The 23,854-nt window shown below is 40.9% G+C and overlaps 1 protein-coding gene across 2 annotated transcripts in view; it reads left to right on the forward strand.

Annotated features, from left to right (window-relative positions):
* The window catches only part of ZBTB26 (zinc finger and BTB domain containing 26), a 116,316-nt gene that overhangs the window by 38,979 nt on the left and 53,483 nt on the right, over positions 1-23,854 (forward strand). For both annotated transcript variants that reach the window (XM_030207321.1, XM_030207322.1), the window contains exons 3-4: positions 995-1,079; positions 4,141-6,574. In XM_030207321.1, the coding sequence (XP_030063181.1) occupies positions 1,060-1,079; positions 4,141-5,353 (1,233 nt within the window). In that variant the 5' untranslated portion in view covers positions 995-1,059 and the 3' untranslated portion in view covers positions 5,354-6,574. The remainder of the gene's footprint in view (positions 1-994; positions 1,080-4,140; positions 6,575-23,854) is intronic.

The following is a 23,854-nucleotide window of genomic DNA, read 5'->3' on the forward strand; positions in this document are numbered from 1 at the left end:
TGAGTGTAGATTACACAGTCTTAGATAAGGCCTGGTGTTGAAGCTGTGCAGGTCTTGTCAGTTGGTGACAAGGCACGTAGTTCACTGGTGTAAGGAAAATCAGTTTCTTGCTCTATTTAGAGCTTTCTATCCACCTGCAAATTCTCCGGTGTTCCCTTCTGGTGTTCTCTTCTTGTTCTTCCTCTCAACTCTGGTGGTCTCACTAACTGAACTTTCTTCAGTCCAAACCTCTGGTATCCAAGCGGTCAGTTGATACTTGTGGACCAATCACAGACGAGGACATAATGTCCAGCCAGATTCATAGTCATGAAGAAGCCTTTGTTATAGATGACATGCAAACTCCAATGTTCCCAGAAGATAACGGGGCTAGTTTGCAACAAACAGTATGTCATTGGAAGTAATCTTGCAGTGCTCAGCAGAAAAAATGGTTCAGGCTTGCATAGGCCCAGAACAGCAAAGGTGAGATCTCAGGTAAATACCCCTACAGACCCTGAATTATGGCATTCTCCAGAAGAGTGTATTATTCAGCCTGTCCCTGTATTTGCACAACAGACTTAGGTGCATATGTACCTTGTACTGATGGACAGTACCCTCTATATGCCTTCATTTTTAGCAATGCACAAAATATGCCTAAAATGGAAAATGATACATTTTCTGATTTTTAAAAAATTAAATTTCCCGATAATTTCAGTAACAGAAGATACTGATTTTCTTCTCTTTTCATGCACATTTCCTGCTCATATGGGATTTAATCTTACAGTGTGGTTTTAACAGTTTGTCAGAATGACATGGGATAGAACCACAGAATTTTTTCCCCTCCACCAGTAGATTATGACAGGGTTAAAATTCAGATTTTATTGTTACTGAGTAATGCTTCAGTCTCAGCTGAGAGACACTGGCTACTGTCAGTGCCGCATCATTGGGTTTTTTTTTGTTTGTTTTTTCTTAATGTCTCCTATCATTTATCAGTTTTAAATGTTCTTTATTTTCTCAGATGGCTGGCTTCATCACAGATTACAAACTTGGCAACTACTTTTCAAAGAACTTCCTGGATTTCTGATGTTAGACAAAGGAATAAGGTACTATAGTGGGTTTAGACTGGAGTAATTAAACATACTGAATGGCTTCGAGTCAAATTAAAACTGTATTGACCTGGTGGAAATATATTTAGAAAACCTAGGTGCCAGTCGACATATTTTAGGAGCCAGGGATGTTTTTTCCTTGTCTTTTGTTTGTTAGCATTTTTATTGTTGTTTTGGTTCTTTTGTTTGACTTTTTTTTTTATCTCATCTTATGTTTATATATTTTTTTTTTTTTGCTTCTTGTGTGTTTATTTACTTTTCAGAATTTTAAGTACATTGGCTCTTGAGATATTTCCTATCAAGTATAACATAGTAAGTGACGGAAGATAAAGCCCTAAGAGGTCCTTCAATCTGTCCAACTGTCACACTCCTTATCAATTCATGTTTAAATCAACAATGAATGTGATGTAAATTCTCCGAGGACTTATGCTCACAAGTGGGTAACACAGGCCGCTTGCCCGGTCCAGATCTTATGACAAGCATAAGAGCAGCTTTGTGAAGCGTGCCTTCCCTCCCGCTGCGCAAACGCAGTCACCTCAGTTTCTTTTTTACTGCGGTGAGGAGAGGGTGTACATTTTTCACCGTCTCAACACTCGGTCCAAGAGCTTCTTTTGTGCTTCCGGCGTTTTTTTCTTCTCCTTTTTGGTGGTCCTTCTGTTCGCAGAACTTTGTTTTACCCTTTCCTTTATTTTCTTAGTTTTTTTTTGCCAGATTTTTAAAGTTTCCTTAATTTTTCATCGTCACAAGGCCACTTTTGGGACTTGTCTCTACCACCTCCCTTGGGAGGGCATTCCAGGCTTCGACCACCTTTGGTGAAAAAAAATTTTTTTGACATTACTCCTAGGTCTACCACCCTGCAACCTCAGTTCATGTCCTCTCATTTTACCATTTCTCCTTCTCTGGAAAAGATTTGTTTCTATATTAATACCTTTCAAATATTTAAACGTCTGTATCATATCTCCCCCGTCTCTTCTTTCCTCTAGGGTATACGTATTCAGGTCTTCCAGTCACTTCTCATACGTCTTTGGCAATCTCAGTTCATGTCCTCTCATTGTACTGTTTACCCCTTCTTTCCTCTAGGGTATACATATTCAGGTCTTCCAGTCTCTTCTCATACGTCTTTTGGTGCAAACAGACAATCAGGTTGCCATGTATTACATCATTTTTGTCACCTTCCTGTGGGCCGCTTCTAGTCTTTTTACATTTTTAGCAAGATAAGGCCTCCAAAAGTGAACACAATACTCCAGGTGGAGCCTTTCCAATGACTTGTACTGGAGCATCAACATCTCCTTTCTTCTACTGGTTACACCTCTCGATGCAGCGTAGTAACCTTCTGGCTTCTGCCACCGCCTTTTTCATACTGTTTTGTGTAAGATCCTTGGACACCATCACCCTGAGGTCCCTCTCCCTGTTTATGCCTATCAGCCTTTCGCCTCCTAGGACATATTGGTCCCTTGGATTTCTAATCCCCAAATGCATCACTATGCATTTCTTTGCATTAAATTTTAAGTGCCAAATATTGGACCATTCTTCTAACTTTTGCAGATCCTTTTTCATGTTTTCTACTCCCTTTGGCGTGTCCACTCTATTACATATCTTGTTACCATCCGCAAAAAGGCAACATTTTTAACTTTTAACCCTTTGGCAAGATCACTCACAAATATATTGGACAGAGTAGGCCCCAGCACTGATTCTTGAGGCACTCTGCTGCTCACATTTCCTTCTTGCAAGTGACTTCCATTGATTTCCACCCTCTGGCGTTTGTCTGTCAGCCAGTTTCTAATCCATTATGCCACTTTGGGTCCTAACTTAAGCCTGTCAAGTTTATTCAAGAGCCTCCTATGAGGAATAGCAGAGGGTGTGAGATATCTGTGTATGATATAAATAATAAAGGGTCCTTTTATTAAGCTGTGCTAAAAAGTGGCCAGCGCTATCATTAGCGCGGAGCTTTTCCACGCACTGAGGCCACCTTTAGTACTGCTGTAAAATGGCCACATTTCACATTTTCCATTTTCTCTATTAATAGCCACGTGCTGATTTCTCCATTAGTGCATGAGCCCTTTCTGACACTTATTTTCTAGGCAGTAAGGGCTCCGTGCTAACCACATGCTAATCGGTTAGTGTGCGGTGATGTAGCTAACTGATTAGCACTGGCCGTGCCTACTCTCTGCCCCAGCACCGTCTCCAACACTAAAAAATATTTTCTATTTCTTGTGTGTTTGGCGCGTGCTATCCACACACTAGAAATAGAAAATATTTTTAGCATTGGGGCGGTTGTAGGACACCTGAGCATGCCCCACAGTAGTGCCTTTTACTCTGCTGAAAGCATGTGTTAGTTCTTACTGCAGCTTAGAAAAAGGACCCCAAAATCAAGAGCTAAAATAATTTGAATACTTCCAAGAATTGTTTGCATATGGATTTTGTGATAGAATGTGTTAACTTCCATCTCCAGTGGCCATCAGTATTTTATAAGGATAGTAATGTGATCTAGGCTTAGAGTGTATCCATTCATTTCCTCTTTATACAATGTTGTAAGGGGGGAGGGAATTAATTTTCTGCTACACAGTGATGAGTGTTCATTTTTGGTTCTTCTTTAGAATTTGTTTGCTTGTGTATTTATGTTAAATCGTTTCCTAAAATACATGTAAAGGTAATTTGTGTTCTTATCAAAAGTGACAGCATTCCTTTACAACTTATTACATGTGTACTATTTTTTATTTGGTTTAATGTTTTTGTATAATCCACATTTCTTATATCTTAATGCTTCTGTTGACTGCTATATAAATAATTTGTACTGATTTTTATTGCCAAAATTAGGATATAGTCTTTTAAAGGTAATTATGGGTCTGTTGAATTATTGACCTATGGGACTTGACAAGGGAAGTACATTTTCTTTCAAAACTTCTCACAGTTTGAGAATTCGTGGGATTTTTATTTTTTAGGTCTATAAATTCTTACAAACGTAAGTAGAAACAAAGATACAAATGGGGAAAAAGTATGAAGTTGACCCAAACCTTTACTGGAATTGGTAGTCGATTTAAACTTGTGTTTTTCTCAGGTCTGCCAGAATGAATGAAAAGAATGATATTCTTCACTTCAGATTTGAAAATTATGGAGATTCAATGTTAGAAGAAATGAACAAACTGAGAGAAGAGAGCAAGTTCTGTGATGTTACGGTGTACATAGATGATGTGGAGGTGCATGGACATAAAATTGTATTTGCCGCAGGCTCACCCTTTTTAAGAGATCAATTTTTATTGAATGATTCAAAGGAAGTGAAAATCTCCATCTTACAACGCTCTGAAGTAGGACGACAGCTGTTGCTCTCGTGCTACAGTGGTACACTTGAATTCCCAGAAATGGAGCTTGTCAACTACTTAACTGCTGCAAGCTTTCTGCAGATGCGCCATATCGTGGAAAAATGTACACAGGCCTTATGGAAGTTTATAAAACCTAAAGAGCCTTCAGAGGCCACAGAGCAGTGTGAACAGAAAACGGATTCTTCAGATCTGATCAAGCACCAAGACAATGAGAGAGAGGACTCGCTGGTGCAAGATTCACCATGCATCCAGCCATCAGAAGACAGTCTGGATATGGATGATAGCGATATACAGATCGTCAAAGTAGAGTCAGTTGGAGAAGTATTGGATATTAGGAGTAAAAAAAATCAGAATGATTTCATTTCTTCAGAACAAAATGCCTTGCATTCATCAGAACCACAACACTCTTTGATTAATTCAACTGTGGAAAACAGAGTTGGAGAAGTGGAACAAAGCCACCTCCAAAACTACTCCCTTTCAGAGGCAGGTATGAACAATGTCATTCTAGCCACAAAGGAAATATTTGGACCTAATAACAGGTCATTGGACAAAGGTCTTCAGTGGCATCATCAGTGTCCTAAATGTACGCGAGTGTTTCGACATCTGGAAAACTATGCCAACCACTTAAAAATGCATAAGTTATTTATGTGTCTGCTTTGTGGCAAAACGTTCACCCAAAAAGGGAATCTCCACAGACACATGAGAGTGCATGCGGGAATAAAACCTTTTCAGTGTAAAATATGTGGAAAGACATTTTCTCAGAAATGCTCCTTGCAGGATCATCTCAACCTTCATAGTGGAGATAAACCCCATAAATGTAACTACTGTGACATGGTATTTGCCCATAAACCTGTTTTAAGAAAACACCTTAAGCAGCAACATGGTAAAAACAGTTTTGACAATGCAAATGAAAGGAATGTTCAAGACATCACAGTGGACTTTGACACATAGGGCCTTATTTGTATTTTGTGCCTATGTAGGAAAACTTTATTGAACAATTCTCATGGAGTACAGAGCAGTGTGAACATAAAACCTGGATTTGACTTAAATAGCTCAATTTTGTGTAACTAAACTTTCATTTCGGCTCTATGTCTAGAATATAGCAGATGTCCCAGACTGAAGAACGTTGTAGACTTCAAATTGAAACTGATCTTTTCATGCAAAAGTTCTGATTTTGTTTTTGTCATTTAAGGCAGGTGTCCAATGTGTGGTCCAAATACAGCCTGTCTGACCTTAGGATGCAGCCCACTTGATATTTTTAGCGAAAAGATTATCTAGCATACATTGTTTTGAAGAATTAGAGAAATATTTGGTGAATATCAAGTTCCAATTTCAGAAGACATTCACTCATTTTGATGAGTAGAAATAATCATGTAATGTATAATGGGCTAAAGTATTCAAGCAGTCCATACACACACATGAATTTCTGATTGGAAAAACTTGGAGACCCCTAATTTAAAGGACTAGATTTGGTACTGTAAAATTGTAAGGATTGTTTCATACACTGGAATGCAATATTCTACCCTTCATGGTACCTGCATAAACCTTGATGCAGTTGTCATTTGGGCTTTAAAAAAATGGGCAAACTCATATCAGTAAACATTTAAAATTGTTAGTGTGGTTCAAAATGAAAGATGATCAAAGTTAAACAGCCAAGAAGTAAAATATTCAGTTCATGCCTTTTACTCGCTGTCAACTGCTGTCTTGTGAAAGATTGGATGTCAGTGCCAGAGCTGCAACATGTTAAGATTCATTATGTGTATACTTGAATGCTGCAAGTTTTCTTCAGGTGTCTGCGTTTTGTAGTGTTTAAACACTTGAAAAGTGTGTGTTTTGCTTTTTGTGTGTACATATACTGATATATGTAGCTTGATAAAGCACTCCACTGCAGGTATTTAAAAGAAGAATGGTCTTAAAATTGAAATTCTTAGTAAAACATATGTAACCATTTTGAAGTAAAATACACTGTTCCTGGTCATTACTAGGCTAGGAACAGTAGTTAAAAGAGGTTTGGAATTTTTAGTGTCAGTCCTCCTTAAAATATCTGTACTTCTTATACATTTGAAAGGTACAATCACTGTGGAACTTAAGTGCTATCTTTTGATGAATTTCTTCATGGACCAAAAGTGACTGGAAACACAACTTGCATCCCTCTCCCCATCAGATCCCTAGGTGAGTTAGAGGAGAGCTTTGGAATGGTGAAAATATACTTTTTTTTTTTGTTATTTAGACCACAAAAACTACTGAAAAAATGGACATAATTAAAAAGAACTAGAGGGGAAAGATTTATTTAGATATGTACCTTTTAACAGTTGCTCAGGTTAGCATTCCTTTACAGGATTACTGAATGAAAGATGAGCTTGCATGTAAATTGAAAGATATTTTTCTTTACTGAGAACCTGTGACCAGAGCCTTGTGAGCCAGTAGCAGCAATAAACCTCATGAATGTGACAAACTGTGATGCATTTGCATGCAAATCTGCTTCGATGGAGTATTTTAAGGGACACTATTGAAACAATTTGACAGTGCCAGTATTGAGTAGGGTTGTAAGGCATATTTATGTACCTAGTGTACCTGAATGTAACTCACCTTGAGCTACTACTGAAAAAGGTGAGAGCAAAATCTAAACAAATATTTGTGCCCTGATAATTGATATTAAAAAATGTAGCAGAAAACTATACCTGGTAAGAAGTGAGCATGTCTGTGCCATTTAAAATTAATGTTAGGAAAACCATTCTACCTAATAATTAACACGAGGGCACCTTAGAATCATTTGAGGGTATGATTTGCATATGTTTTAAAATTTTCATTCAGATTAGAAGAAAAGAGTGGTAGTTAGCTGCGCAAGTCACAGTCTAATTTTCAAAAACACTTCTATCTAAATTGCAACGTATTAGGATGTAAAACACTAAATTATCATGTGTAAAGTTTAACAAAAAAATGAAGTTTCCTTTGTCTATGTCATTTCAGTCCAAACCAATTGGAAATATACCCTTCATTCATCGGGGGGGGGGGGGGGGGGGGGGGAGAGAGAGCAATTCCTGTTCCTCCATTTTATAATCCAGTGCAACAGAGAGAGCAAATGCTGACACACTGTCCAGCAGAGTATGGCTGGTGCAGCGAGTGTCTTAGGGTAAGGGCAGTGTGTCCCAAATCCAGTCCTAGAGTACCCCTTGCTAGTCAGGATTTCAGGATATCCACAATGAATGTGCATGAACTTGATTTGCATACACTGCCTCCATTATATGCAAATCTCTTCCATATTCAATGAGCCAACCATCTATATGCAATAGACAATTTTCTAGAGGTGTAATGAGTAATATCTGTATTGGCAAAATATCATCTGTTTATGTATGAAATGAGATTCCAGCTTCCTGTATAAGTAATGCTGAAGGGATCAGAAAGACTGAAAAAGGTCAGTAATAATATTGAACTCTGAGGAACACCACATTTAAGTTGCTTAGCTGTTCATTTTTTAAGTGAGATGTGAACTGTAAAAGAACGATCTGTTAGAAAAGAATAAAACTAAGCCAAAACAATCTCCGATATACCTAAAGAAGACAGATGAGACAACTGAAGGGTATGATCAATGAGATCGAAAGCTGCCGATAAGTCTAGAGACACAGAGTGATCTGACCTTTATTTAGATATGACTATACTTTACTAAGCACTGCAGCAAGAATAGTTTGTGCTGCAATGTGCATGAAAGCCCAATGGATGAGGATAGAAACCTAAAATTTGTTCAGCACATTGGGAAAGTTGTGTATAAACCACCTTTTCTACTACTTTTATAGAGGCAAAGAAAGATTGGACACAGGATGATAATGCTCTGGTAGGGATGGATCTAAAGATCAGTTTTACTATGGCGGCCTTCCACTGGGGAGGCACAAGCCTCAATGCAAGGCTGTCACTAACTAAAGTCAGTAGGGCTGGTAGTAGATCTAAGTGAGGAAGTTTGATCCACGAAGAAGGGATAGGATCCAAACTGCATGTAATAGGTCTCATGGAAGACACAATCTTACCTAAAGAATCTAAAGGTTTGCAATTGAAAGGTTAGACCATGTAGTACACTCAGGTCAACCTGCATCTGCTGCTTGTGTTGTACACTAGCACCCTTCTCCCACCGCCTGGGTCACAACCGCCTCTGGGTGAGTCTCCCATTCTCCAATTATCCCCAATGATTTCTAGGTTACTGGAGCCACACTCCCAGTAGTCCCACAGTTCCCAGAAAGCACTCACAGACCCAACACACAGACCAACAGGATTCTTTATCAGTCCAGACAGGCAGAACAAACAAACAATTGTGTTGATTCTCAGAACTTGGAACAGTGGACAAAAATGTGCAATTGGCAGACAATAACAGGTAACTAAATATGGATCAATTATAACATTAACTAAACATCTATATACTGTCTAAACAGTACCTGGGAAGATGAGGACATATCATTCACCGAGCCTCAGCAAAGAGACCTGTCTCTTCCTGGCTAAGACTAAAGCAACAGTCAGCACTACTGGGTAATTTCAAACTTCAGGCCAATCAGAGCCCAGTCAACAAATTTTAAACGTATACTGCTACTTGCTTCCTGCTTGTGTTAAAGAAAAAGAACACTCAGTTCCGTATAACAGCTTTAAGATAAACATGCATCATCTGCTGGCCAAATAGGAGAAATACACTTCAGACATAATTAAAACAGGGAAATATCCAATACATTTTACAGGCTTAAAACACACTGTTTCTTCACAATCTTACTTTAGCAAATGAGTCCAGAGTCAACTTTTGTTGCTTCTCTTTTCTTCCGTTTTGCAATTCCAATAATTCCTTTCAAATGAAGAATATGATTGATGTCCACATTTTCTGATTGCAGCCATTGAAAAACAGTAGCCGTGGTCACTAAAGCCAATGATAGTTTTAGTGGTAGAGGTGGAGAATCATCTTCATCACTGCTGTCCTGAGTTGGGTTTTCAGTCTGGGCTTGCAGCAAATGCTTTGTCTTCAATTGTCTGTTCATTTAGACGATCATATGTAGGACACTCGTCGTCAATATGAATCCATTCCATTGTGTCCTCAATACCACCCAGCATGAAATAGAGCTTCCACTTTGTCTTTGAAGTCCAACTCACTTTCCAGTTCCCCTATATCAAGTGCAAATGTTTCATGTAGCCATCTCTCCAAGCACTTTTCAATGGTAGGTGATGTTATTGCATCCCATGCCCTCCCTGCTAGATCAAAAACAGTGGTGTCTTAAGTTTTTTTTTTTTTCAGACAGTCAGTGATGGTTATTTCCTCATCAATGATCAGTTTGATTATATTTTTTCAATAGTGCATCTAGAATGTTGAAATGACGCCTTGATCCAAAGGTTGGATTTTGGAGATGTTTTTCGGCAAGTAACTGATCTTAAATTTTCCCATCACAGCTGATAAGGTTTTCTTCCGAGGGATTGGTGGGACAGTTGTCCAGTAGCAGAAATGCTTTAGGTTCCAAATTTTTCTTCCTTAAATGTGCATACTTAAATGGCACAAAAAAGTTTGTGAAACTACTCTGCAAAAATATCAGCAGTCATCCACGCGTTTACTGTGATAGTAAGAAAATACTAGCATTTACAAGTTTTTGTGGGGAAATACCATGGAAACCTCTATTTTTTTTCCCTTTGCACAGTGGTCTTATTTTGTGCGTGGCACAAAACAGCAAAGTCACTCTCTTTCATCGATTTGAAACCCTGCACCTTTTGTTCATCAGACTTACTGACAGGAAGCATGTGATAGCAAAGTCCTTTCTCGTCGCAATTGTAAATTTGCTTTTGAACATAATCACCTTCTATGGTAGCTTTTAACTTTGGTGGATAATCATCAGCCGTCTGAGTGTCAGACGATCGAACTTCCCCTGAAATTTTAACTTTCCAGATGCCATGCCTCTTTTTAAAATCAGGTAAGCCACTGGTGGTCTAGTTCCTTCTTTAGTTTTTCTGCTTGACTCCTGATTATTTTTCCAAAGATAGGTGTTCCTTCTGCTTGTTCTTGGTTAAACCAAGTGAACATGACTTTATCCAGGAGGCTATCGCTTGCTTGTTTTAGCCGTTTTCATTGGAGACCTTCATCAGCATCAAAATCACTTGTGTGTTTTCTGTGGAGAGCTGTGTTGCTGGTCTCTGGCTGGGAGAAACTCAGATAAGATTTGTGCTGGCTATATTTGTGGCTTTTCCTACCCTAGAACTGTGGTTTTTTTTGCACATCTCTACCTACTATCCTTGTCTGTCTGTGTCCCTGCAGATATATTTTCCTAAAAAGATTAAAATAAAAAAGAAGCCCTGTTTGATCTGATTGTATAATCTGACTGTGTTTCAAACTGTTTGTGTTTCAAACTGGTTTATTGATATCTGTGAATCTGAAAACTAGATTTCTGATTTCAAACTGCCAGCAAGTATTAGAAATCTTTCTTTTGCCAAGTTTCTGAGCTCCTTCCTTCCCCCACCCCATCTATCTCAGTTCATCTGGGGGTTTTTTTTTTCTGCAGCCATTTTAAAAGCACAAGTGTGTTTTCTGTGGAGAGCTGTGTTGCTGGTCTCTGGCTGGGAGAAACTCAGATAAGATTTGTGCTGGCTATATTTGTGGCTTTTCCTACCCTAGAACTGTGTTTTTTTTGCACATCTCTACCTACTATCCTTGTCTTCCCCATGTCCCAATCAGCTTTGTAGAAAAGAGGCTTAATACAGGCCTAAGATAGGTTTTACAGCAAACACATTCCACAATTTAGGTTTATACCCACCCACCCCAAGACTGACACTTCCTAAATCCCTAGTCTAACTATACTACTTATCACAACTTAACTCCACCCGAATTACAACTGTCTCAAATTGCTGAGGAGTAAAGTTAATCTTGTACACTGTCAGGCCTCATCATAAAATACCTATTCATACCCATTCAACAAATCAAGATGACTTTTATTCTCTGTAATAATTGTGGAGCTTTAGTTTCAAGGCCAATCATCTGGAAACTTAAGGCTTGTCCTATCTGTAATCAGCTCGCTAGTTTAAAACAAGAGGTCAGTAAATTAAAGCAGGAATTAGATGCACTTAAAGCAACTTCTAAGACTGCACAAAATCAAACCAAATTCACACCACTGCCTCAAAGGATAAAACCACCTAAGAATAGATGGTTCACAGTAGGCTCAGGCAGGCTTCGTCATGTGACACAGAGGCATACACCCTCACAAGTGTTACCCCTACAGAATTCGTTTGCTCCATTAGAGCTCTGTGAGGTTCCTAAAAATAGAACTGAGCCAGAAGAAACAGCAAAAGCAAAAGAAATTAAGGTGGAACAAAAAAGATATGGAGGGACCCAAAGACAGAAAACACACCAAAATATCAAATGTTGAAACACATACCAGGAAATGGAAATGTAAATGGAAAGTGATGACCACAAATGCTCGCAGTCTTGGCAACAAAGTTCATGACCTTCAAGCCCTGATGTTGGAGGCAGACTTAGACGTTGTTGCAATCACAGAGACATGGCTCAATGGTTCCCATGAATGGGATGCAAACATACCAGGCTATAATCTATTTAGGAAGGATAGAGAGGGTCGTAAAGGTGGAGGAGTAGCTCTATATGTGAGAAATGATATCACAGCAACCGAAATGACAGGGACCTGGGGTAAGGAAGAAGCGATATGGATCACCTTAAAAAGAGATGATAGAACCTCTGTCCACGTGGGTGTTGTCTACAGACCTCCAACACAATTGGAAGAATTAGATAAAGACCTGATCGCAGATATTCAAAAGTTGGGAAAGAAGAGAGCGGTGCTGTTGCTGGGAGATTTCAATCTGCCGGATGTAGATTGGAAGGTTCAGTCTGCGGAATCGGAAAGAAGTAGAGAGATTGTGGATGCTTTCCAAAGTGCTCTGCTCAGACAAATGGTCATGGAACCCACGAGGGAGGGAGCGACGCTGGATCTGGTGCTCACAAATGCAGATAGCGTGTCAAATGTCCGAGTGGGTGCCCACCTGGGCAGCAGTGACCATCAAACGGTTTGGTTTGATATGACGGCTGAAGAGGAGGGTTGCCACTCAAAACTCAAAGTCCTGGATTTCAAGCGTGCTGACTTTAGTAAAATGGGGGAATACCTAAGGAAGGAGCTGATGGGCTGGGCGGACGTACGAGAAGTGGAAGGACAGTGGTCCAGCCTGAAAGAAGCTATAAATAGGGCCACAAACCTTTTTGTAAGGAAAGTAAATAAAAGCAAGAGAAAAAGGAAACCGCTATGGTTCTCCAAGCAAGTGGCTGAGAAAATAAAGGCTAAAGAGTTTGCATTCCAGAAATACAAAAAAACTCAAGACGAGGAACACGGGGAGGAATACCGGAGGAAACTGAAAGAAGCCAAGAGAGAGGTACGTCTGGCGAAAGCGCAAGCGGAAGAACAAATGGCTAGAAAGGTAAGGAGGGGTGACAAAAATTTCTTCAGGTATATTAGTGAAAGGAGAATGACTAAAAAGGGAATTGTGAGACTAAAAGATACTGCAAACCGCTATGTACTGTAGATAATGATGAAGAAAAGGCAAATTTGCTAAATAGATACTTTTGTTCTGTTTTTACTGAAGAAAATCCGGGAGAAGGACCACGATGGACTGGCAAAAGTTCATTTGAGAATGGAGTGGATATAGCACCGTTCACGGAAGAGAGTATGTATCAACAACTAGAAAAACTAAAGGTGGATAAAGCCATGGGACCGGATGGGATCCACCCCAGGATATTGAGGGAGCTCAGAGAGGTTCTGGCGGGTCCTCTTAAAGATTTGTTTAATAAATCCTTAGAAATGGGAGAGTTTCCGAGGGATTGGAGAACGGCGGAGGTGGTCCCTCTTCACAAAAGTGGTGATAGGGAAGAAGCTGGAAACTACAGGCCGGTAAGCCTCACTTCTATTATTGGAAAAGTAATGGAAGCGATGCTGAAGGAAAGGATAGTGAATTTCCTGGAAGAAAATGAGTTGCAAGATCCGAGACAACATGGTTTTACCAAAGAGAAATCGTGCCAAACGAATCTCATTGATTCTTTGATTGGGTGACCGGAGAATTGAACCATGGACATGCTATAGACGTAATCTACTTAGATTTCAGCAAGGCTTTTGACACGGTTCCCCACAGGAGGCTCTTAAATAAACTGGAGAACTGGATTAGGAACTGGTTGACGGACAGGCGCCAGAGGGTGGTGGTGAATGGAGTTCGCTCGGAGGAGGGAAAGGTGAGTAGTGGAGTGCCTCAGGGATTGGTGCTGGGGCCGATACTGTTCAATATATTTGTGAGTGACATTGCCGAAGGGTTAGAAGGTAAAGTTTGCCTATTTGCGGATGATACTAAGATTTGTAACACAGTGGACACCCCGGAGGGAGTGGAAAACATGAAAAAGGATCTGAAAAAGCTAGAAGAATGGTCTAAGGTTTGGCAATTAAAATTCAATGCGAAGAAATGCAAAGTGATGCACTTAGGGAGTAGAAATCCAAGAGAGGCGTATGTGTTAGGTGGTGAGAGTCTGCTAGGTACGGATGGGGAGAGGGATCTTGGGGTGATAGTATCTGAGGATCTGAAGGCGATGAAACAGTGTGACAAGGCGGTGGCCATAGCTAGAAGGTTACTAGGCTGTATAGAGAGAGGTGTGACCAGCAGAAGAAAAGAGGTGTTGATGCCCCTGTACAAGTCGTTGGTGAGGCCCCACCTGGAGTATTGTGTTCAGTTTTGGAGACCGTATCTTGCTAAGGATGTAAAAAGAATTGAAGCGGTGCAAAGAAAAGCTACGAGGATGGTATGGGATTTGCGTTACAAGACGTATGAGGAGAGACTTGCGGACCTGAACATGTATACCCTGGAGGAAAGGAGGAACAGGGGTGATATGATACAGACGTTCAAATATTTGAAAGGTATTAATCCGCAAACCTTTTCCGGAGATGGGAAGGCGGTAGAACGAGAGGGCATGAAATGAGATTGAAGGGGGGCAGACTCAAGAAGAATGTCAGGAAGTATTTTTTCACAGAGAGGGTGGTGGATGCTTGGAATGCCCTCCCGCGGGAGGTGGTGGAGATGAAAACGGTAACGGAATTCAAACATGCGTGGGATAAACATAAAGGAATCCTGTGCAGAAGGAAGGGATCCTCAGGAGCTTAGCCTAGAATGGGTGGCAGAGCTGGTGGTTGGGAGGCGGGGCTAGTGCTGGGCAGACATATACGGTCTGTGCTGGGGCTGGTGGTTGGGAGGTGGGACTAGTGCTGGGCAGACTTATACGGTCTGTGCCGGGGCTGGTGGTTGGGCGGCGGGGATAGTGCTGGGCAGACTTATAGGGTCTGTGTCAGAGCTGGTGGTTGGGAGGCGGGGATAGGGCTGGCCAGACTTATACGGTCTGTGCACTGAAGAGGACAGTACAAATAAAAAAGTAGCACATATGAATCTTCTTGGGCAGACTGGATGGACCGTGCAGGTCTTTTTCTGCCGTCATCTACTATGTTGCTTGTTGCATTCTGTAAGTTTGCTTTCTCATTGATCCACCTCCGCTTGCGTTTTTCCTGATTTTTAAAGATCTAAAGCTTCTAGCTTTTCTTGTACTGACTATGCTTTTTTCCTGTTAGCATTTAATGCTATGTTTTAAATCTCCAAACTTTGCCACTACTGCCTTGTGTCACTTAAAAGAACCCTAATAAGTTTGAGACTAATTAGCTCACATCTGAATCATGAAAAATCTGGGGTCCAAGCTTTGACCACGTAACCATTTCTGTGTAATATCCAGTCACGTTATAATGGGTCTATGGTGTATGTACCGTATTTGTCTGTTCTGGGTGATTGATTTTGCTTTCCTATTAAGGATATTGGAGTTCCTTTCTTGTATGTGGATTTTAGACTGAACCACTTTGATCTGCAGTCTGGCAATTAAAAGAGTATATTATTATACAATTAGGGACTCAATAGAGCTGCTGGAGCACTCGTATTGTCAATCACTAAATAGCCCCAGTCTTATTGAATACAAAATATCTTTATTAAACACGTGTGCTTCAAAACCTGCTCACGTGTATTTAAAACCTTTATTCACAAACAATATTCTCTTATATCTTTCATGCTCATTCACACCTTATAGTACCTGCATAGAAAATCTATAACAAGGAGGATTTATATATACATGACTTTCTTGAATACCATTACACACTGTGTCAAAGTTCATGATATCTCGTCTCTCAAAGAGGCATCACAGAATTAGAAATAAGAAACCTTTGCATATGTCCATTCACTCTGCTCTTCCGGTTTCCGGTTTCACATGAAGTTTCATGAAAGTTCAAGACAAACCCCAACACACTTCTCTGGGGGTAAACAACTCCACTTGCAATAGATTTCAGGCACTACATTAGCGGGATGAGACTTTTCAATCTCATAACTGCTGTTACTCTAGTCCTTAAGCAAGCATCGGCTCCTCTATGCAGGACCGCATTTCGTTCTCTTCATCAGGAGGAACCACCATATCCCCTAAAATTACACAATTCCACTGTCACCCCTTCAATTCAAACCTTTAAACAAATTAATTTCTCATCAAAATACAATGTTTTATATATTATAATTGCACTTACTTTAACCAATTCTGTTTGGCAGCGTGCCAACAAAGGACTTTCTCAGGCCGGGACCCAACTGCCGTGGCTCTGAACTAACCAGGGAGAATCACAACCCCCACCCTTATATCCTCCCACAATGCATCGCTTCTTTTTTCTTTTTTTCTTCTCCCTTAAAGAAACAGGCTCCTAAATCCATTCTACCTCTTGATTAAGTCCCATAGGTGTCACTGTTTGCCATGTATAAATATATCTCTGTTCTATGGCTAACAATCTAGAACTGATGTCTCCCCCACGGCTCCTGTCAAGGGGAATTTGTGTTAAAATCACACACTTTAACTGATCTACAGTATGATTGCACTCATACCAATGAGCAACCAGAGGGCACATCATTTTCTTCAAACGTAAATTACTTACATGCTCTGCTAGTCTGTTCTTTAAGGGACGTTTAGTGTGACCTATATAATAAAGTTCACAAGGACACATAATGCAATACACCACTTGGGAGCTATTACAGTTAGTGTTATATCTTAATATAAATTCTTTATCACTGTGGGGTATACAAATCTTTTCAGTGTTTAGGGAAAAGCGGCAATATACACATCTCCCACATGGGGAGTGTCTACCTGCCTCCCCTCTTTGTTTTGGTTTCTTTAATAATTCTCCCACATTAGCTTGTCGTCTATAAGCTATTTTGGGGTGTTCCCTAAATTCTGGGTGTATCGAAAGAACATGCCAGTGCTTATGTATAATACTGCTAATATTAGATGCTTTTAAAGAAAACGGGATAACACATGCCAATGCCTTCGAAGGAGATCTTGACTTAGGTAACATTAACCAAGGGCGGTGGGCGTATAATGCCCTTTTGTATGCATTTTTAAGGATCTTCATTGGATAACCCCGAGCTCTAAATCTTTCTATCATTTCAGCGGCCTGTTTCTTAAATTCTGAGATAGAGGAGCATAATCGTCTGAGACGCAATAATTGACCAGTCGGTATCCCTTTTTTTAAACCCTGATGATGAAAACTCTGATAATGTAACAAAACGTTGCGATCAGTGGGTTTGCGAAAAATAGTAGTCGCAAACCCTTTTTCCATTGTTCTACTTATTTTAATATCAAGGAACTCTATTTCATTTTGGGCTATTCGAGAAGTAAAATTAATGTTAGGATCTACACTATTTAAATACTCCAGAAATGACCTTAATTCTACCATGGGGCCATGCCACAACATTATCACATCATCAATATATCGTTTCCAAGATGTAATATATTGAAACCATCTAGACTCATACACATATCTTTTCTCAAAGTACATCATATAGAGGCATGCTAATGAAGGAGCAACACTTGCCCCCATAGCTACCCCCTTTATCTGTTTATAAAATAGATCTTCAAATTTGAAGTAATTATAGCATACCACCCACGTTAATAATTGCTTCAGTACTTCAATTTTAAGCTGCGAAATGTGAAGATTTTCAAATTGCTCACACGCTATCTGTATAGCTCTATCTTGGGGAATATTTGTGTAAAGGGCAACTACGTCCAACCCCACCATGTAAAGATCTTTTTTATTCAATGTGGGTTCTAGCTGTTCAAGCATTTGTATATAATGCATAGAATCTCTCACGTAGGATTCTGCCCTCGAAACCAAGGGGTTCAATATCATATCGATGTATTTAGATAAAGGCTCTAATACTGAATTCTTAGTAGATACTATTGGGCGGCCTGGGGGGGTCCCTGGTAGATTTATGGATTTTAGGGATAAAGTAGATATAAGGAATAGCAGGACAAGGATGACACAAAAATTGTTTTTCTTTTTTTGTAAGAATATCTTTCATTACTGCTTCATTCACATATATTTCTATCTCTAATTGTAATTGTTTCGTGGGGTCAGCATCTAACAATATATAATATTGGTCTTGACCCAACTGTCCAATCGCTTCTTGTTTATATTTATCCCTGTCCATAATCACCACGGAACCCCCCTTATCCGCTCTTTGGATAACTATATTCTGATTATTGGCCAGCTCTTGAATACCACGCCGTTGTAACCCTGAAATATTACTCCATTCGTTCCCCCTTCTTTCCTCTAATTTAGCAAGATCGTATAAGACCAATTTTTGAAAAGCTTGAATCATAGGGTCTATTGTTCCCGGGGGTACCCACCTGGAGATGTGACCTGTGCGTGGAAATATAGACTCTTGATTTATATCATCTGGATTGCCAAAATGTAACCGTAACCTAAGTTCTCTAAAGAAGCGATATAAACCCCGCCTGGTTTCGAAGGGATCATACCTACTAGATGGAACGAAAGATAATCCCTTAGTCAAGACCTCCTTCTGCATTGGTGACAATATATTATTTGAAATATTAATAACAGTGTTCATTTCTTAGGCACCTTCTTGGTTTTGGGTCCTTTGAGCCCTCCCTTTAGTTCCCCTGTTGTATTGGGCCCTTGATCTCCTATCCTTAAAAAAGAATCCGGTATATCCCCAGGGTGTTCAGAACTTTTACACATATTTATACCCTCCATTTTATTACGTGTATAACCCCTTTCATCGTCACCCGATGATTCACTAGACGACAATTTAAATTGTACTTTTCTACCACCAAATTTACCCCTACGAGTACGGCGTTTTTTGTCCATCCAGCTGTAGACATAACCCTTAGTGTAGTCATATTCATCCCTGCGAAATTTTGCTATTTTAATCGCTCTTTGGTTATTAGTATATTCCTCTATTTTTGAGTTATGTTCTTTTAGATTTTTCTCAAATGTTCCTTTATCCTGAACACCCCTCATGGCATTCTGTTTTTGAAACAACTCGTCTCTATGTCCCTGTATCTCCTCCTGTAACGCATCAATTGTAAGTAACATGAGATCTAGGGAGCACTGAGTAATAACAGTATTCCACTTGGCGACATATTTATCGTTACCCAGATATCTAGGCTCCTTAGTGATTCTTAGACCACGAGGAACCCGTTGCGTATGGCAATATTCAATCAATGCCGCCGAGTGGAGTTCCGCCCTTACCAAGGTCTTATGGATCCTTAAAACATCATCCCAACTACTTTCCTGCTCTTGGATACCCCCAGAAAATAGACGTACTCCCCCCAATAATTCAGCTACACGGTCTTCTGTTAGACCCGGTTTCGAATCCCATCCGGCCGCTGCCATCTCCCTAGAAATATATATTGATAATATTATACAATTAGGGACTCAATAGAGCTGCTGGAGCACTCGTATTGTCAATCACTAAATAGCCCCAGTCTTATTGAATACAAAATATCTTTATTAAACACGTGTGCTTCAAAACCTGCTCACGTGTATTTAAAACCTTTATTCACAAACAATATTCTCTTATATCTTTCATGCTCATTCACACCTTATAGTACCTGCATAGAAAATCTATAACAAGGAGGATTTATATATACATGACTTTCTTGAATACCATTACACACTGTGTCAAAGTTCATGATATCTCGTCTCTCAAAGAGGCATCACAGAATTAGAAATAAGAAACCTTTGCATATGTCCATTCACTCTGCTCTTCCGGTTTCCGGTTTCACATGAAGTTTCATGAAAGTTCAAGACAAACCCCAACACACTTCTCTGGGGGTAAACAACTCCACTTGCAATAGATTTCAGGCACTACATTAGCGGGATGAGACTTTTCAATCTCATAACTGCTGTTACTCTAGTCCTTAAGCAAGCATCGGCTCCTCTATGCAGGACCGCATTTCGTTCTCTTCATCAGGAGGAACCACCATATCCCCTAAAATTACACAATTCCACTGTCACCCCTTCAATTCAAACCTTTAAACAAATTAATTTCTCATCAAAATACAATGTTTTATATATTATAATTGCACTTACTTTAACCAATTCTGTTTGGCAGCGTGCCAACAAAGGACTTTCTCAGGCCGGGACCCAACTGCCGTGGCTCTGAACTAACCAGGGAGAGTAGCCATATTGGGTCAGACCAATGGTCCATCTAGCCCAGTATCTTGTTTTCTAAACAGTGACCAAGCCAGGTTACAAGTACCTGGCAGAAACCCAATTAGCCAACATTCCATGCTACCAATCTTAAGGCAAGCCGTTGTTTCCCCCATGTCTGTCTCAATAGCAGACTATGGACTTTTCCTCCAGGAATTTGTGCAAACCTTTTTTTAAACCCAGATATGCTAACCGCTGCTACCAGGATGCTCTGGCAAAGAGTTCCAGAGCTTAACTATTTGTTGAGTGAAAAAATATTTCCTCCTATTTGTTCTAAAAGTATTTCCATGTAACTTCCTTGAGTGTCCACTAGTCTTTGTGCTTTTGGAACGAGTACGTTTTTAAATTAATTAAGACTGTTCAGAAAAGACAAGCTCTATGGCCTTATTGATCAGATGGTGCATATGCTGAAGTTGTTGGAGCACAAGCAGGAGGCCTTATTCTGGGCAGCATATCTAGCCTAGCAAAAATCACCAGGAGATGATCTGGGAGGTCTGGCAGGTGCTAGATGCAAGATTTTGAGGCATGAGGGCTCTTGTTAAGTTCTATTCTCTCTTTAGGGCATAGCAGGAGAGGTTGTTTGCCACTCCCAGAGTGGATTCCTTGATTTCAACAGTGATCAAGCACATGACTAGCCCCATAAACTGGGAAGATGGGGAAGTGGAAGCATTCCTCAAGGACTTCTATGATCGAAGACTAGAAACTCTTTAGAAACGGATATTTGAAGAAGCATGGCTTGGCCTCTACTTTGTTATTTATGGAGGATGTGCTTCCTTAGTTCTCCTGTGTTGGCTTCAGCAGGTGCTGGCCAAAGGATTCTCACAAGGGCTCGTGAAATCAGCAGCATTTCTCACGGAAACTCTGTATGATCTTGTATGTGGCCAGAGTCTCATGGTCTCGGTAGTCATGGATGAAGTCGCCTTTTGCTAAGGTGATGGTCAGCAGAAAGGTCATTAAAAAACTTGCTTTATTTGTTTGTAGAGAACTGGAATAAGGTTGTTAAGGACTCGGGAGGGGCTAGGCAATGTCTCCTGGAGGATAGGACCCAAGAACATAAGCGTTGCTGTACTGGGACAGTCTGAAGGTCCATTACGCCCAGTTTCCTGTTTCCAGCAGTAGTCAATCCAGATTTTGCAAGTACCTGGCAAGATCCCAGAACAGTAAATCTATGGCCTAAGAAATTACTTGCATCATTGCTCCCATGGATCCCAACATCCCCAAGATAGGGGGTCCTAGAAAACAAAACCAGACAGTCTAGATATGGCTCCACGGTGGGAAGCAGAGCACATCCCATTGAGGCTCAAAACGGGGATCCCAGACACGACCTCTTCCCCTAGCAGATGTAAAGCCACCCCATGTCCAGGGGAGAGATGGTGGGAAGGAAGGTCCCAGGTAAAGTTTGTCTCTGTTGGAGATGGCTCCAGCAGTTTTCCTCCGCCTGGTCCGCATCCTAGAAGACCAGTGGGTCTTATTTGTCATCAGACAAGGTTTATGCCCCTGAGCTGCTTGCCCAATCCACAAAATGTTCTTGGTGTCCCACTGCAGTACTCTAGAAAAAGCTGTGGTGTCCCAGCCATCGTCTGATATCTTTGCAACTGGTACATGGCAGTATCAGGATCAGAGCCCGAAAGAGCGGGTGAGAGAGATTTCCAGTATTTTGTGGTACCTAAAAAGGAGGGTTCCTTTTAACCCATCTTGGACATGTGGCAAGTCAACGTTTCCATCAGAATTCCCACATGGAAACCTTAGGGGCAGTTGTGATGGTGGTATGACCAGGGTAGTTTCTAACTGTCCAGGACCTATCAGGTTTACTTGCTTGTACATTCTGATCAGACCGTACTTTTAGAACTTTTTCTGGTTTGCTGTCCTAAGACACCAATTCCATTTTCAGGCACTGTCCTTTAGATTGCCAACAGCACCATAGAGGTTTATTGGTCACATTAGCAGCCTGCTTGAGGAAGGAGAGAATACTGGTGCACCTCTATCTAAATGGTGGGAAAACTGGACCCCAACAGAAAAAGGAAGCAAACTAGCAGTGGCCAGGGTCATCGTCATTCTCAAAGAGTTGGGATGGATTGTCAGCCAGGCCAAGAGCAAACTAGCTTCAACTTAGTCCCTGGAATATCTGGACATAGTGGTCTATACTCCACAGGCCAAGGTATTTCTGCCAAATAGATTGGCTCCCAGCAGAGATATATAGGGATTCTTATACATGCACAGTGTTGGGATCTATGGGAACAATGATGCAAGTAATCCCTTAGGCAAGGGCCCAAATGCACCCATTACAAGCAAACTTCCTGACCAGTTGGTCTCTGAGGGACAGGAACTAGGTCAAAATCTCCTTATTAAGCACTACTATCCAGAGCCTGTAGTGGTGGCTTAGCATAGTGAATATATGGAGGGAAGTGGGTTTGAACCCCCCCCCCCTTCCTGGATCACTCTAACCACAGATGCAGCACCCTGAGAATGGAAACAGGGCCATCAGGTTGACCCGCCTCTAATTCCAAAGCTGTCTCAAAGATAAAACAGTCCAGGTACACTCAAAGAATTCAATAGCCGTAGCATACATCAGCAAACAAGAACCAAAAGCCACCATATGGCGGAGGGAGGTTTATGGTGATGCGGGCAGTTACAGCATGCTAACTGTGTGTTTAGATGTATACATTGTGCAGGCAGACTTCATAAGCTTCGCTGGCTGGTGGTCGGAGAATGGAAACTTAATTGACAGGTCTTTGACAATCATTGCCATATAGGGGGAGTCCCATGGATCCGACTGCAACAACTTAGAATGTTAAGGCACACAGCTTCTTCTGCAGATGGAAGGATCCAGAGGAATAGATACCCTGACAATCCCATGACATTGTGATGAATTTTTGATTTTCCTCTTAGACCAGGGATTCTCAACCTAGTAGTCAGGTCACACCCAGCCAGTCAAGTTTTTAGGATAGCCACACTGAATATGGATGAGGGAGGTGTGCATGCACTATGTCAATTGTATGAAAATTTATCTCATTAATGTTCATTCTACATATCCTGAAAACCTGGGTAGGTTGAGAACCCTTGTCCTATGTTGTTAATAGGCAAGATTAGCGTATCTCCACACACAAAGGACATGTAATCCTCGTAGCCCCAGATTGGCCCAGGCTTGTATTGGGAGCTGAAGAGACTAGCAGTAGCAAAACCCTTTTGGCTCCCCCACGTCTGGGGTCTACTGCAACAGGGGCCAACAGAGATGGAAAACCCATCTCCATACTCTGTTACAGCCTGGCTCTTGAAATGGCAAGACTAAGGAAATTTAAGTTCTCATTGCCAGTGATTGAAACCATGCTGAAATGTAGAAGAGAAGATTTTTGACACTTGGAGCAAGGAGAAACATGTTTTCCTCATAGAGGGCTCAGGTCCTGAATATGTAGACTTCCTGCAGGTTGGCTTCGAGAGAGGCTTAGCATTTCATTCGTTTAGAGTACAGTGTGTGGCCATAGCATGTTATATGGGGCCTATAGCAGAAGATTCCCTGCTAAAACACAGGTGGGGTATTTCCTACAAGAGACCAAGAGCATTAGATCTCTGAGGAAGGTGGCACCTCTGTGGGAACTGAACTTAGTCCTTGACACTCAAGGAGAGCCTCCTTTTGAGCCCCTCAGGGCAGCACCATTTAAGGATTGCTAGAAAAATTGCTACCAGAAAGATGACCTTGTATCAGCTAGGGAGGATTTCAGAGCTCCAGGCTGGTCTATAGGGAGCCATATCTAATAACTAAGGATAGGGTGACTTTGCATGCTATGCTATCCTTCTTGCCAAAGGTGGTTTCACCCTTTCAGCCAGACAGTTGAGTTACTCAGCCCTGTGAGGCACAAGGGTGATCACGGTAGTAGGCTGCTAC

Source organism: Microcaecilia unicolor, chromosome 6, assembly GCF_901765095.1.
Source record: "Microcaecilia unicolor chromosome 6, aMicUni1.1, whole genome shotgun sequence".
NCBI lineage: Eukaryota > Metazoa > Chordata > Amphibia > Gymnophiona > Siphonopidae > Microcaecilia > Microcaecilia unicolor.